Source organism: Mustela nigripes, chromosome 4, assembly GCF_022355385.1.
Source record: "Mustela nigripes isolate SB6536 chromosome 4, MUSNIG.SB6536, whole genome shotgun sequence".
NCBI lineage: Eukaryota > Metazoa > Chordata > Mammalia > Carnivora > Mustelidae > Mustela > Mustela nigripes.
In genome coordinates this window covers 7,119,446-7,134,817 of record NC_081560.1, presented here as the reverse complement: position 1 = coordinate 7,134,817, position 15,372 = coordinate 7,119,446, and the positions used below count along the sequence as shown (strand labels likewise).

General features: G+C 48.1%; 1 protein-coding gene across 1 annotated transcript in view; it reads left to right on the top strand.

The window, feature by feature from the left end:
• The window catches only part of CNTNAP2 (contactin associated protein 2), a 1,946,973-nt gene that overhangs the window by 1,817,640 nt on the left and 113,961 nt on the right, over positions 1 to 15,372 (top strand). The window contains exon 21 of the mRNA XM_059396202.1: positions 11,748 to 11,841. Coding sequence (XP_059252185.1) covers positions 11,748 to 11,841 — 94 coding nt within the window. The remainder of the gene's footprint in view (positions 1 to 11,747; positions 11,842 to 15,372) is intronic.

Here is a 15,372-nt window from a genome sequence, read left to right as displayed (position 1 = left end):
TTGCAATAGGAACAGGTCAGCGTAAGCTTTATTGAAAGACCATTAAAGAAACAAACTCAGACTCATTTAAATACTGAAGCCAGTGCATAAAAAGATCAATAAAGTAAAATCACCTGAGGTTGCTTTACTCAAACACCCCACACTTGAGAATCATTCCATAGCCACAATTTGAGCAAACCTATACACCTGGAAGACCAGCCAATAAAGAAGAAAATGCTGTTTTGTTATGTGGGTTTCGGACCGTAAAGCCCTTCGCTTTAGTCTGATTAGACATAGAGCATTTAAATTTTCTCTCAGTATTATAAAACATAACCTGGCAAAGAATCATTGCTCGATGAATGCCATTTACTTAGGAAAACCATTAGCTCCCTGGGTCAGGAGAATGACAATAATAGAAAACACCACTTCATTTCTTTAAAAATAACATAGAATCAGCTTGACTGAAAGGGAGTCTTAGCCTTGCAGGGAGTCAGGAAATTCTCTTTCTTTTTTTTTTTTTAATTAATAATTTATTTATTTGACAGAGATCACAAGTAGGCAGAGAGGCAGGCAGAGAGAGGGAAGCAGGCTCCCTGCTGAGCAGAGAGCCCAATGCCAGACTCAATCCCAGGATGCTGGGATCATGACCTGAGCCGGAGGCAGAGGTTTAACCCACTGAGCCACCCAGGTGCCCCAGCAAATTCTCTTTCTAATAGCACCGAGCGTGGTGTCTTGTGCATGGTAAAGTGTATTAAGTTGAACAGTTGCAACGGGCACCGTGGACTTGGAGCAGACCCAAAGTTCCTGGTCCCTCGGGTTCCCCATATCTGAGTGTGAGCATCTCCTTCCATACCTCCTTCCCTAGACAGGAGAACAAAGGTCATTGTCACAGTCCTCTTCAAGTTCTTCCTTAGATCCTGTAATGTAAATTATGAACTTGAGTTTGGCTAGGATGAATTTAGAATCAAAATTTTGAGTCCAAAACCTGGTGATCCATCCTGGAATTCCCACCTGTCCCTGCCTGACATCACCAGACATGGAACACATTCTACTTTTGATTGAAAAGCCATTTACTATGTTGTTCTAATTATAAAATTAAGTCTATTTATTGTAGAAGGTTCAGAAAAGAACACGGGAAAATTAAGTTGTCCTGAGAGTTCTGTTGAAAGCAGGTACCTACGCGTTTCCACAAAAGCCACCTTGCCTACAAGGGCATTGGTAGGACACATCTGTCTTCCTTCTCCACTGGCTCATTCCCATCAGCAAACAAACATGGGTATTTCTCTCCCTTAACGCAAAGTTCTCTCCTGACCTCCCTCCCCCCATCTCTTTGTTTTCCTTAACAATAAAACTCCTGGAGATGTCTGTGCTCACCGATTCAGGTCACCTTCTTCCAGTCTCCAGTGCTCTGGAAATAGAGATTTCTTTTTCCCAGTTACCTTTATTAAAGTGTCAGATCCATGAAATGCAATGCGCATTTGCAGTATACCAACTGAGGAGTTTTGACAGATGTGCACACCCAGGTAACCAAGACCACACTCCAAGGAGAGGACATTTCCAACACCCTGGAAGGTTCCCTCAACCCCTTTCTTGTTAATCCCCTCCAACAACCGCCGCAAGCAACCACTCATTGAATTTCTATTTCCATGTGTACACAACCACATGTTCAGGGGCACGTAGGTGGCTCGGTCAGTTGAGCTTCTGAATCTTGGTTTTGGCTCAGGTCATGATCACGTGGGTCATGAGACCGAGTCTTCCACTGGGCTCTGTGCTCACCGGGGCGTCTGCTTGAGATTCTGCTCCTCTCACTGGCTCGCTCGCTCTCGCTCAGATAAATAAGTAAATCTAAAACTCCACATTCATTTTTACCTGTTCCATAATTTTATATGCATGGAACCATAGAGTGTAGAATCTTTTACACCTGGTTCCTTTTACTCTGTGTAATCATCTGAGATCCATTCTTCTTGTATTTTCATTGCAGGGAAGTCTTACATTTATGGATATAACACCATTGTGTTTATTCATTCACTTTTTGATGAAAAATGGTGGATCATTTCCAGTTTGGGAATATTATGAACAAACCTGTTACAAACATTTGCACACACACACACACACACACACAGGACATAAATATTTTTTTTCATTTCTCCCGAGTAAATACCTGGGGGTAGAATTGATGGGCTCTCTAGTTAATATGTGTTTAGCTTGTTTTCTGTTACTGCCAGCAAAGCCGGAGTGTTCCGGTTGCTCCACACATGCACCAGCACTTGACAGTATTAGTCTTTCTCATCACAGCCACTGAAGTGGGTGCACGGTACTATCTCATCTTGGTTGTAATTTTCATTTCCCTTCTGATTAGTGGTGTCGAGCAACTTCTCATGTGCTTATTGGCCATTGGCAAGTCCTTCATGAAATGCCTGTTCAAATCTTTTGCCTCCTTTGTTTGTTGAAATGCTTGCTTTCTGATTACTGAGTTACAAACGTTTTTTATAGGGTTGGCGTACAATTCCATAACCAGATGCATGTGCTGTGAATGTTTTCCTATTTTCTCTTATACTGATTCTCAGCCATGCTTTTCCCACTTCCCAAAACTACCCTCGTCAAGATCATCAGTGACCTCCTCACTACTAAATCTAATTTTCATTTCCCATACTACTCCATTTTAGGGCAATATTCGACACAAGTGATCCCTTGACTTTCAGGACGCTGCCCTGCTCTTGTGTCCTCCTGTCTGGCTGGCCCTTCGGCTCAGTCTCCTTCGCTTGTTCCCATCCTTCCTACCCTGCCTCGGTTGGTGCACTTCTGTGCGCAGACTGCAGTCCTTTTCTCGCTCCTGTTTTTATTCACTCCTTTGGTGATTGCATCCCAAATTATTCTCTCAACCCGAACCTCTCCCAGAACCCCAGACTCTCACACATCACTCTGACTGCTGGTTGTCTATAAATATTCAAACCCAGTATTTCCAAATCTCACCCCCATACCTGCTCCCCACCCCACCCCCACCCAAACCCGCATCATCTGTAGCTTTTCCAGTGTCACCTGATGGCTACTTCATCCTGCCAGCTGCTCAGGCTTAAATCCCCTGGAACCCTACGCATAGCTTCAGCTTCACTCCTGGCCCAGTTCACACAGTAGCTGGACAAAAAATCGCCTGGAAGTCCTTGCATGGCATTAGGTATTAGGAGTCCTAGAAGGAGATAAGGTCAGGGGGTAACTAGAGTCTTATGCCAGGGTCTCCCTTTTCCCACGGGGAAACCCCCTCCATGTCGGGTCACACTATGATCATCAGTAGCCCATGCCCGAAATGCCTACAGGACAGGTGCACAGCTGGGCAGGTGTAACCTTCTTAGGAGGGTGCATGGGCAGTTGCTGCCAGCTGCTCTAGGGAGCATGCTCACTTCCAAAGATCTGATCAATTGTATCCTTTCGGGAGGTGCTCATCTTCAAATAAAGTCTTTGTCTCTGGACCAGTGAGGGTGCCATGTTGAGAACCTAACCATCAGAGAAGCCCCCCACTTCCCACCAGTCCCAACCTCAGCAGATAAGCAATATGACACCAGTAACATCAGCCACACCAGACTACCACCAGTTTTGCTATTTATCAGTTCACTAGACAGATGTTTTCTAATACATCATCTTTATTGATGGCCTCATTAACAATCCCCCACATGACTCACCCAGAATCCACCAGGAACCAAATTTAAACAACCCCTGAAAACACATGCTTGACAGATTGAGATTACGAGGCTAATAAGGACTCAAATAGAGACGGCCTCCATCGTGTCTGTCCTGTCGACATTGTTCCCCATCATTACTCTCATTTGTGTTTCATGATCCTTTATACTTAAATATTAGAATGTTTGCCATCACATTATATGCTTTCAGCCACATGTTAATACCTGTTTTCAAAACCAACTGTTTCTAATTTTGCTTCGTGCTCTATTTCTTTGTTTTTTTTTCTCTCTTTTACCAACCATTTATTTGTTTTTCTTTACTCCTGGAAAGTCTTTTTACAGTCTCCCAAAATGTGCTTTGCTTTGAGCTCTTCAGGAAAATATGTCATCTGAAATGATTTACTTGACGCTAATGATGTAAATTATTACCTAAACCACCCACTATATGTCATGATTCAATTCAGTGGTTACTGAAGTGACTTTCTATATGAACGTGTATAGAAACCACGAGCTATACTCATACTAGATCACTGAGAAGAAACATGGAGGTGTAATTACTAGAAATTAGTTCAGATACGGATTATTAAGCCTTACCTTTATCTTTTGAATTCTCATGTTGCAAGTCAAAACCTAGATTTTCTGACCAGATTCTTTGAAAAAACTGTATAGGGCTTAGGTCGTTCCTCCTGTAAAAGTCTTTAAAATTAATGCTGGGTGGGGGCACCTGGGTGGCTCAGTTGGTTGAGCATCTGACTTCAGCTCAGGTCATAATCTTGGGGTCCTGGGATCAAGCTCCCTGTTCAGGGGGTGTTTGCTTCCCCTTCTCTCTCTGCCTCTCCCCTTGCCCACCCCCACCCCCACCCTCACCCCCACAAACACCCCCACTCATGCTCTCTTTCATATACAAATAAGTAATGCTTTTAAAAAATGAATGCTGTTCAAGAAATGCTATATCAGCTATGAAAGGAGAACACTTTCTCTTATTCATTGAAATTTATAAAGACGATACATATTTATTGATACAAAATCAGTTGTGTGTGTGTGTGTGTGTGTGTGTGTGTGTGTGTTTAACAATTTATGCTTTAAATAGTATTCGGTGTTTTTCCAGTAGGGGGAGTGTTAGGCTAGGGGAAGCAGATCAACATTTGAGAGCTAATTTCTTTTCCTTTTTATTATGGTGAGGGATTTTTTTATATAAACATAAATCACCTAATAGACTCACTAAATCTTTTAATTGCATCAATACCACAAAACTCCAGTCGCACTGAACCTCCTGAGGCAGATCTGTTGTACTAGTTACATCACCATAGTAACGATGGCATAAGGACAAAGGCCGTAAGGACTTATCAGCCTTTCATTTTCAAATTGCTTATCAAGCCATCAGTGAAACCTCCTGACATCTCTGAAACAGAAATAACTCACACATAAAGCAAGGAAGGATCTGTGTCTTAAATCCTGTAGTTCTTAAGCCTTAAGCTTTTCTGGAAGAGAACCTTCCTTCTGAGTTTATTAGTATTGGTTCGGGGCTGATGCTACCTCTTCTAGTCTGTGAACTTGAAGTCTTGACTCGCGGCTGAATACGAGGAGCCACTTAAATACACACGGCAGAGATGGCCCTGGCTAGGATGTGTGGGTCTAGGACCTAAAGGTGAGGGAACCTTGCCTCAGCTTTATAGAAAGCCCGGGTGGCCCTTCTTCCCACTCTGCGCCCTAATTAGGATTGGCGTCCGTGAATCATGGGCTGAAGGACACCTTCTAGTTAAGCCTGGGAGTCCCGTCTTAGCAGGAGTCTGCTCAAAGCCCCAGGGACGCGTGTTTCCACAAAAACACTACTTGTTAGGCCCAGAGTAGCAAGACCTGCCCAAAGGAAGCTGAAGTATTATCTGGCCCAAACTCCTTGTTCTATAAATGGAAAATTAAAGTCCAAGGAGTCTTTGTGACACGTTGGATGTCAGCAGCTGTTGAGTGACAGAGCGAGGACCTGCTCCCAGCCCTGTTCTCCCTCCTGCAGAACACACCTCCTCTCTCCCACTGAAAGAGTCCCCCTAGAGACTTTCACAGGACAGCAAGTCTCCCCGCTTCCCACCCTCCAAAGAAGAGAAACGAGGCCGTAGCAAACCAGGTGTTGGGGATGATGGCGTGGTAATGAGAGAAAATCAATAAAGACCGGCCATTTGTTCTCTGTGCCTCCCCACGGCCAGCTGGCTCATGCTTGGAGAGAACCCCCAGCTCCCATGTGCAAGGTGTTTTCCATTCTAGAAAGGCCTGGGGTGAGTGGCTTCAGCTGGATCATTCCTAGCTGTGGAGGCAAAGTCTCCTTTGCTTTGTCTTGGAGTAGGAGGATCCCAGAGCCAGCTGCAGGCTTAAGGGAAGGGGCTAAGGCGACGGTGGCTGAGCCCGGCTCGTCAGGGCCCGGTGCTGAGGAGGAGGACCAGTGCAAGGTGAGTGCTCAGATACTAACTTCCAGACTAAGAAGTCCTCCATCGTGTCTGCTGAAGGGAGAACAGAAGCGTTGCGGGGGAGGGACACGGCACCTGAAAGCTCAGAGTGAAGCGCGGGCAAGACAACATGGTGCGTCCGAAGGACTGAGCTGGGAGAGGCTGACTAGGGTCAGAGCAGAGGGGTAACAGGGAGGGAGAGAACGCTCTGCTTTTCCTCTCATGGCTCTAGGAAGACGCTACCTTCTCCTCTGATCTTGTCCTGAAGACGCAAAGGCTCCCCAGCCCATGTCCCTGCAGGTAACTGAGTTATTTGTTTAAGTCCACACTCGAGGAGGCCGGCTGCTGTAATCCAGGCCATTCGTCACCAAGCAGTTAGGGCAGCTTGGCTGGTTCTCGTGCGTCCCACGGTTCTGCTGCAGAGGAAGCTGTTCCTTGGCCTTTTTCTTCTCTTTAAGTATCTATGTGCCATATGGGCCCAAATCAAGGCAGAAGGCAGTGTGCCTTCTGACTGGATCAGCATCCCAGGGGGCCCCCGACCCTCCGCACCCCTGCTTGTTCCTGGAATTGGAGGGACGGTCCCCTGGCCTGACTGTATGGGCTGGGGAGAGGCCAGCAGCCCGGCCCCCACGATGAGGCGCTTGTGGACCCCAGACCGGGCTATACTGAGTAGTGGGCCAGCGTCCACCCCCAGAGGCTCTGGGCACAGCAGGGAATGTCCCCAACCATAAAGATGCAGAGTCACAGATCAGCCATCCGTCTTCAAGTGTGCAATCGGGCGTACTCACCCAGACCTGGTGGCTGTGAGGTTCTCGGGGGCTCCCACCACTGGGTCACCCATAGAGCCCTCCTCAAAGAACCCAGTTCTGATGGAACCAAAATCGAGGGTTCCTGGCCTTAAACACGCACGCGTGCTCGCAGACACATCCATGTGCTGCGCCAGAGATGACTCATGTGTTAAACGCTCAGCACCTAAGATGATAGAGGCCCATTTCACGTGGGTCCTAGAAGGGCCAGGAGATTGACTAAATAATGCTGCAGGACAGGAACAGCCCCAGCTCCAAAGGTTCCCTCCCTGTCTGCTCAGCTCACTGCTCCGGGTTTCTGAAGCCACTGCGGGCCAGGTCGGGGGGGCAGGGCTCAGTCCTTGTCCTCAGAGAGTCACCATCTAGCCAGGGGACAGGAAAGGACAGACTACAGCCCCGTGGCTGGTGGCAAACCCACAAAAACGCCACTGCTTTGCCTCCCACTCTCGTGTTCGTTTACTGTGTCTTCTCCATTCACGGGACTGGGAGTCAGGAGGCACAATACACTTAAGTGACTGAACCTCGGGGGTGGGGCTTGTGCCATGCTCTTTCCCTTTCTTGGCTGTGAACAGCTGAGCCCTGCAGGGACGGTCTGTGGACCCTCCCCCTACCCCACAAGACAGATGAGGTTAAGGTAGGAGAGAAAGGATGGTCCCTATTCTTCAAACTCTTTCTCCTGTAACATCCATGGGAATTTCAGGAGGGGAGGGAAGGGGAGAGACGGGTCAGGGATGAGAGACGAGCTGATGGTTATTTTCGCCCCGATGTCTGTTCGCAGTGGCCTTTCCTCTTGGCCGGCCTTCAGCGGGGAATAAAAACATCCATCAAGATGGTCTGCTCTGAATTCAGTGTGTCTAAGCTAATTCCACGTAGTCCCCAAAACAAAGGGTCAGGCAATGAGACAGGACATCCCTGGCCCTTGTCCAGAGCCCCGGAAACACGACCTCGCCCTTGGGGCAATATTTTGTGTCACTTTGTATCTGGTGGGGCAGACGCCTCCTGCGGGGGACGGGGGCTGAGTCCTGGCTGCTCAGTCTCTCTTCTCTGCTCCTTCCTGGCCCGTCCGTGTCACCCCAGATCATCAGCAAGGCTGGTGACGTCCCTTGCAGCCCTGCCCAGGCCAACTGTGGCTTCAAAATGGAAATGAGCCAAAAGGCTGAAATAATACCTGAACAAACATTAAAGCTCTGGACTCTGTGTAGGACACGCGCCCCAGCCTGAGTCAGTATCGTGGTAAATGCCGAACCAATTAGTGCTCCCTTAAGGTCGTCCGGGGGCTCACAGAGTCACAGTCTTTAATTTTAATGGGCCTCCATTACACAATCTCTTATTGCCTCTTAACTGCCAGGGAAATGACCACCAGCTAAATGTACAGCAAAATAGCTCACTCAGACCCCAAAGAAATTAACTTGAAATTATTACACTTAACCATGGCGAATGCACCGGGGCTCATTCGGAAAGAGGCGGCCCCCCGGTGACAAGTGTCCTTAGGTTTCGGCAGGTTGTGCTTTTCTTGCCTTATCTGATTTAGGGCAGTTTCTCCTTCAAATGTAAATATTAAAAGCCTGGGAGCCTCTCCCTGAGTTGCGAGTTGCGCTGCCTGGGCTGGTTCTGGAGACTGCGCGGGCTGCTTCCCATTTGGCGTCTGCAGCGAGATGTAGCTGGGTTAGAAGGCGGTTCTGCCACTCGCTCTGACTTTGGATGCTTTTTGTATTACCCGAAGGGAACACCGAGCCAGTATACAGTAAGACAGGGAAAGCCTAGCAACCGGTGCATACAGTAGTTGCTCAATACCTGCTTCCTCCTCTCCTGGCTAGGTCCAATCAGAGATAGAAACCACACAGTTGGTTTAACACGGGGTGTTGGATACAAGAATTAACTACAATAACGGGATATTCTTGACAGAAGGAAGCTCCAGTAGAAGTTCACTGAGCCCCCCCCCTGAGCTGAGGGAGGGAGGGTGCCCCGGAAGGACAAACGTGGAGGTTTCCGACGTCGCTGGAGAAGGGGTGGTGGTTCCAACCTCCAGAGAGCAGAGGGTTCTGTTTGGCCCGCCTGGAGCCGGTCTGCTTGCCGGACAAGCAGTAAGCCAGCCTCGGGGGTGCAGGTGGGGAAGCGCGTGTGTGGCAGCGGGCGGTGTGCGCATGCGCGTGTGTGGCAGCGGGCGGTGTGCGCGTGCGCGTGTGTGGCAGCGGGCGGTGTGCGCGTGCGCGTGTGGCAGCGGGCGGTGTGCGCATGCGCGTGTGGCCGGAGCCAGAAGGCCTCGGCAGCACGTGGGATGCGGGGTTACGGGGGTGCGGGGCAGTCGCTGGGGCCTCTTACTTCGCTTGTCACGGGGCTGCGCGGCCACAGACTGATCACACCCCGGGCCTGTGGCTGGGCCAGACCTCCCTTCTGGCATGAATTAAGCTTTAGGGAAGTTTGTGACGTTTACAGATCAGAACCAGAACATCAGAACCGATATTCTAAATGGCAGAATCTAGATTCAAAAACTTTTGCCTTGAAACAAAAGAAAACAAACGATGTAAATAAATGTAAATTTTAGCTTTTGGTCCAGGTTCTCGATTGCGTATATATACGTAGGAATGGGAAAAGCTGAAAGTAACCTGTGGAGACGGAAGTAGGGATTTACTTTGCAGCACAAACATTACTGAATGCTGCCCAAAAGCCAAGCCTGTCTGGTCTGGGTCGTACAAAGGGTTAAGGAAAGGGAGGTAACCCCGCTGGTGGGCCAGGCCGCGTCCCGGACTGATTTCCCTGTGCGCACGCTTTCCTGGTTCCTCGACCATAAGTCAGCACAGTTTTACTGAGGACCTACTGTGTGCTTGCACTGCACTGGACCAAAAGACACAAGAAATCTAAAAGTCTAAACACTGAAATTTGAGAGTTTTTAAGACTGTGCTCAGTACATTCATAAAATGGAACACCAGTCATTCATGACAAATGATGTAGTTGTTTATCGAATCACAGGATTTCACACTACGTCTTTAAGTAGGGAAAAGTAAGTGCAAAACAATGTATGTAGTGGGGTCCCGTCCAGTTGTTGTAAAAAAATATATATATATCAAAAGAATATACATTTTAAAAATTGACTTGATAAAAAAATTAATTATCGGGGCACCTGGGTGGCTCAGTCGGTTAAGTGTCCGCCTTGGTCTCTGGTCGGGATCTCTGGGTCCTGGGATTGAGCCCAGCATCGGGCTCTCTGCTCAGCAGGGAGTCTGTTTCTCCCTCTCCCTCTGTGCTCTCGCTCTCGCTCTCTCTCAGATAAATAAAATCTTAAAAAAGAAAAAGCTAATAATTATCACAAGGTGTGGGTTATTTTCAGCAAATCTATACTATTATTTTCTCTATAATGAAAATTTATTGTTTGTATCCATTTTTAAGTTCTTTAGAAAGGCAGATGAAAGGATAAAAAGTATTTAGGGGGAAATCATCGCTGAAGCATCGTGAAGCATTCGGGGTAACCTATTATGTTGGCATTCTATGGTTATCTTTTTTGACCACAAAAACTTTTTGGCCACAGAAGTGGAGCGACAGCGGCAGTTGCCCGTGTATACCACCAGATGGCGCCAAAGTAGCTAGCTAATATTTAGCGCCCAGAGTAGCAACTATATGAGATTTAAAATATCTAAGCTTCTCTGGCCAGAATAAGGGTTTTGTTAATGATGCACTTAAAATTATAGAAAACTTCTTAGAATTATACTTGAGCATGCCAGTGTTTGCTTTACAGTGTTTTTTGAACCTGTTACAATGCTATACCATAACTTAACTGTACTGGCTCTCCTGGTCAGATCTCCCTGTATTCCTGAGATGGGATGCGTCTTTGACTCTGAACCTTGGCTTTCAATAACCTCTCGGTTTCTCGTAAGTTGCTTCAGGAGTCAGGTGGAGATAGGCAGTCACGATGAAGGAGCCTTCCTCCAGGAGGCCCGTTCTCCACATGGCCAGTGGGATGAGCTCACTTCCCAGCACTGTTTCCAGCAGCCCAGCTTCCTGCAGCTTTGCCCATCTCGGGGGCTACTAGCAAGGACCCAGGAGTGGGTCCAGCTTCTGGGGGTGCTGCTGCTGCCTTCAGCAGGCCACTGCTCGCCTGCCTGTGCTGGGAAGGAACACAGGCTTCTGCTGACCCGCACGGCCCCTGACGCTTACCTGAGCAAGTAGGAACTCACCTCAGAAGCTATAAAAGTGATTCTCCACAGGTGGATGCAAAGAGGCACAGAAAACTCTAGGTGCTCCCAGTGGGGGAAACACCACTAGACTGTATGAGTTGTAGAAAGACAGCTAAGGCAGGAAAAGCCGTGTCAGGGCTCAGAGGCCAGGACAGACTCTGATTCTGGGACACCAGAATTTGTACTTTGTACTCGAGAAATGGAATCAGAAATGTGCATTGCTCCGGGAGTCAGTATCTGTAAGCTCTTTGCACTGATGGAAAGAGCGAATACAACAGGACAGTAAGTGGATCTTAAAGGAAGTTCATTGTCAAGAGGCATTTTCTATCTTAGGGGTTAATGCTGGAGATCGGATCAAGCAGATTTTACTCTACTAAAATGAGCAAGGATCTTAATCCTGCAGAAAATGTGCACAGATTATCCACAGAAAATGTGCACAAGCTGAAGAACAATTTATAAGGAGGCTTCACTTACCAAGCTCAGAATGTTGTCAAGTAACGCCAGAGAAGGAACAGATGGGCTTCGTGTTTGTTGAGGCCATTATCTCAGAGTCCGCACGGATGAAGGAAGGTATCTGGACCCCAGGGTTCAGAGAGGGACTCATCCTGCCGGGAAGACTGGATTCCAGGGCAACTTAGCAACAGTCATCTCTAAGTGTCTCTTGGTTTCTTCCCGCAGCTCGATCACTATCCTTCTGTGAGTTACCATCTGCCGAGCTCATCTGATACACTGTTCAATTCTCCGAAGTCGCTCTTTCTAGGAAAAGTTATAGGTAAGAATTCTGTGCTTCATGTATAAACGTCTGATGAGAATATGTTTGGTATAAGAATTCTGTTAGGGGATGTGAATCTGGATTTTTTAAGTTGCCAGGTCGATTTCTGCCCTTGATTCAATCACCAGCACCTTCTCAGTACAAGAGGGTGTGTTGGTGTGCTCAGTGATGTGGAAGAAAAGAAGGGTGTCATCGGATCATCTTTGGGGTGTTTTGCCTTTGAAACACGTTGTGATTGGTGGTTGGGGCTTCTGTGTCGGTGAAGGCCGTGGGCCCAGCATCATTGGGTGTGCGACAGACACTAAAACAGAGGTAAAGCCAAGTGTCTGCCCCCTGCTGCTTTCTGTGAAATTTACACATTCATTTATTTGAGACCCCCTCCTCCCAGCAGTATTTAACTTTGTCGAAGCACATCAGCAGGGTTCTGTCTCCCTCTCACTCTGAGAAAGCTGGCTGGTATCATTTTCAAGTTAGAAGGCCAACGAGGATTGGAAGATGATGGCAGAACCCCCACCCCTCGGTGGGATTGTGGCTCGGAGAGTCCCTCTTGCCCCTTTCTTACCACAGACCGGCACCGTCCGAATTAAAATACCAATGTGATTGGTTAACTATTTTTAAGTGATTGATGTAGAGTCAATGAAAGAATTTTTTTTTTTTTTTTTTTTTTTTTTTACTATGAGCGCTTGTATTGTGAGTCAGGAATGGAAACAGTAAGATGGTGGGGAGTGTGTGAGCCAAGGAGGAAGGGGGCCTGTGGCCAGCAGCTAGTGGTGGTCAGAATGTCGTTAATTGTAAAAAGTGCTCATTTTAAAAGATAGGGGCAGGAGGAAGAGATAATTAAGAGAATACGAGACCCACCTGGTAAGTTCCTGGACTTAGAGCCAGGAACATGCAGGTCAGGTCAGGGCTACAGATGAGCAGAGCTGCCCACGAGGCCCCAAAGGAAAAGGCCACATCCTGGGGAAAAAGATGGGAGGGGCCCTTAGCTCCGTCGACAGGTGGGAAAGGAAGGAAGGTTGAGCATTCACGCCCCTCCCACGTTGCGGGCCTAGTGCGCCCCCCTCCTACATTGTGGGCATGGTACTCGACCTTTTCCGTGTGTGAATGTGACAACTAAATGTCACAACCGATCCAAGGAAGCAAGACCTGTGACGATCAGCCCCATCTATAGGATGAGGAAACAACCCGAGAGAACCAGTCCCCAAAGTTACCGAACTAAGGTGTGGTACAGTGGAGTTTTGAAGGTGGGTCTCTCTTGAGGACAGTCCACGGCCTCAAGCAGAACAAAAGAACTTGTCCAGAAGGGAGGCAGCTGGAGGCCAGGGGATGCCATTCATCAACAAGAGACGGCCGTTTAGTGGAGGAGAGCCTTGGCGTTCGGGAGACATGGTATGTCCTGAGACTCTGGTGAGTGCCTGCATCTCCCACAGGCTTTCCTCCAGTTCAGTCAGGAGCCATTGAAAATGTTACTTGATCCTTTCAGGGCCGTAATCATTCCATCGGAACAAACTCCACACTATGACAGTCTGATACGCCCAAAGACACTGGGCTGTGATGTTCGTAGAGTAACATCTGCCACGCACGCACCTGAAACAGTAGAGTAACATCTGCCACGCACGCACCTCAAACAGTGGACTCTTTGCTTCATGAGAGTCACAACATCACGTTTTGACAGAAATGTTAAGGGACTGCTAAGTCCCCTCACTAGAAGTAATACTGGCTCATCAGTATTTCGGGCCGTGTGATTCAAGTCACACTTGAGCAAAATTACAATATACATTGTGGCGTGGACTGTCAAGGTCATGAACAAATGACATCATAAAGGCAGCATCCTCTGTAATTGAGAATTTACTGGGCTATAAATCTGTGCCAAGTGAAATGCATAACTTGAACCTCAGGCATAGGAGGGTCCACCCAGAGTTTTCTGTACCCCCGGAGGACGATTTTGCTGTGCACGTCAACTAACCAAGCACGTGGCAATGAGTTAAGAACATGGGAACACCTGTAAGGAAGTGGCTGATCCCAAGGTCAGATGGTACCTTGGCATCATGCACACGAGAGGAAGGTAGGAGCTGCCCCTGGTCCCCAGGGCACCGATGTCCCCTAGATACTGACTCTTGTCTATACCAGCCCGGGAGCTCCATGTGGACCAAGGCAGTGACTTGTCATCCCACTGTCTCCTAACAGGGAGCAAGCGCTCAAGAACCATTTGTTGAATTCATACAGAGTAAAGGGGGAAAGAAACAGAAGGCTTGCCATTGAAAAGGGGAGACAGTGGGATGACAATGCTACTATGGTCAAAGAAAATCAGCACGGAGGCGAGATCTGCGGTTCTCATGTACCTGGCAGTCTGGTGTTTCTGAAAGCAGGTGTCCAATAATAATGGAGCACAGAGAATGTAGGCTTTGGAAACAGGCAGAGCTGATGTCTTAGTTCCAGAACACCACAGACCGGGAGGCGTAGGCCACAGGCATTTCTTGTGGTTCTGAAGGATGGGAAGTCCGGGAGCCAGCAGATCAGGTGTCTGGCCGAGCCCCTCTCCGTGGCTGGTAGGTGGCCGTCTGCTCCGGGTGTCCACATGCAGTGGAGGGAAAGGAAGCAAGCTCCCTCCTGTCCCTCCTTACAAGGGCGCTAATGTCGTTCACGGCGGCTCGCTAGTCATGACCTAATCACCGCCCGAAGTCCTCATCTCCTAATGTCACCACACCGGGGGTTAGGATTTCAATCCAGGATTTGGGGGGGACACAGCATTGGTCCGCAGTCACTGGTTTTATTTGAATCCAGGCCTTGCCTCTCATTAGCTTTGAACCCTTAGGCACGTTTCTTGAAACCTCAAGGGCTGGGTTCTTGCAGGCTGTTTTTGTTGGTTTGTTTGTTTGTTTGTTTTTAGCTAATCAATCTGTAGCAGCCAGATGAGTGCCTAGCGTATAGAAAGTCCTCAGAAAATTATTCACAGAGTAAATGAACTACTCGTTTAGTATTAAGCTAATAACATCTTAGGAAGTACCCAACACAATGCCTGGAACATAAAGAAAGAAAAAAATTGCCTTTTATTGATGCCATCTGTGCAGTCATTATGGTCTGTGTTGTAAGCAGAATCCTCTCTGTAATTGCCCCAGTGTCACCGAGACCTCTGTTACCCTCATTGTTCGGAAGAAGGGACCGCGGTTGAGAAAGGTTACATTATTTCCTTGAAGCAGAATTTCCCAGCACCGCACTGTTGCCATTGTGGGTCAGACAGTTCCTTGCGGGGGGGGGGGGGGGGGGGGGGGGGGGGCTGTCCCATGCATCATGGGACAGTTACAGCATCCCCGGCCTCTACCAACTTATGCAAGGAGCATCCCCCAGCTGTGACAGCCAAAAATGTCTCCAGACACTGCCACAAGTCCCCAGCAAGGCCAAGTCAACACCAGCTAAGAACCACTGGCTTCCAGTCCACCAGCTGGTCTTTGGTGGAGGTGGGATTTGAACCGAGAGGAGTGTGACACCAAGAGTTATGCGTTGCTTCCGGAGAACACCTGCGTCTTTCGG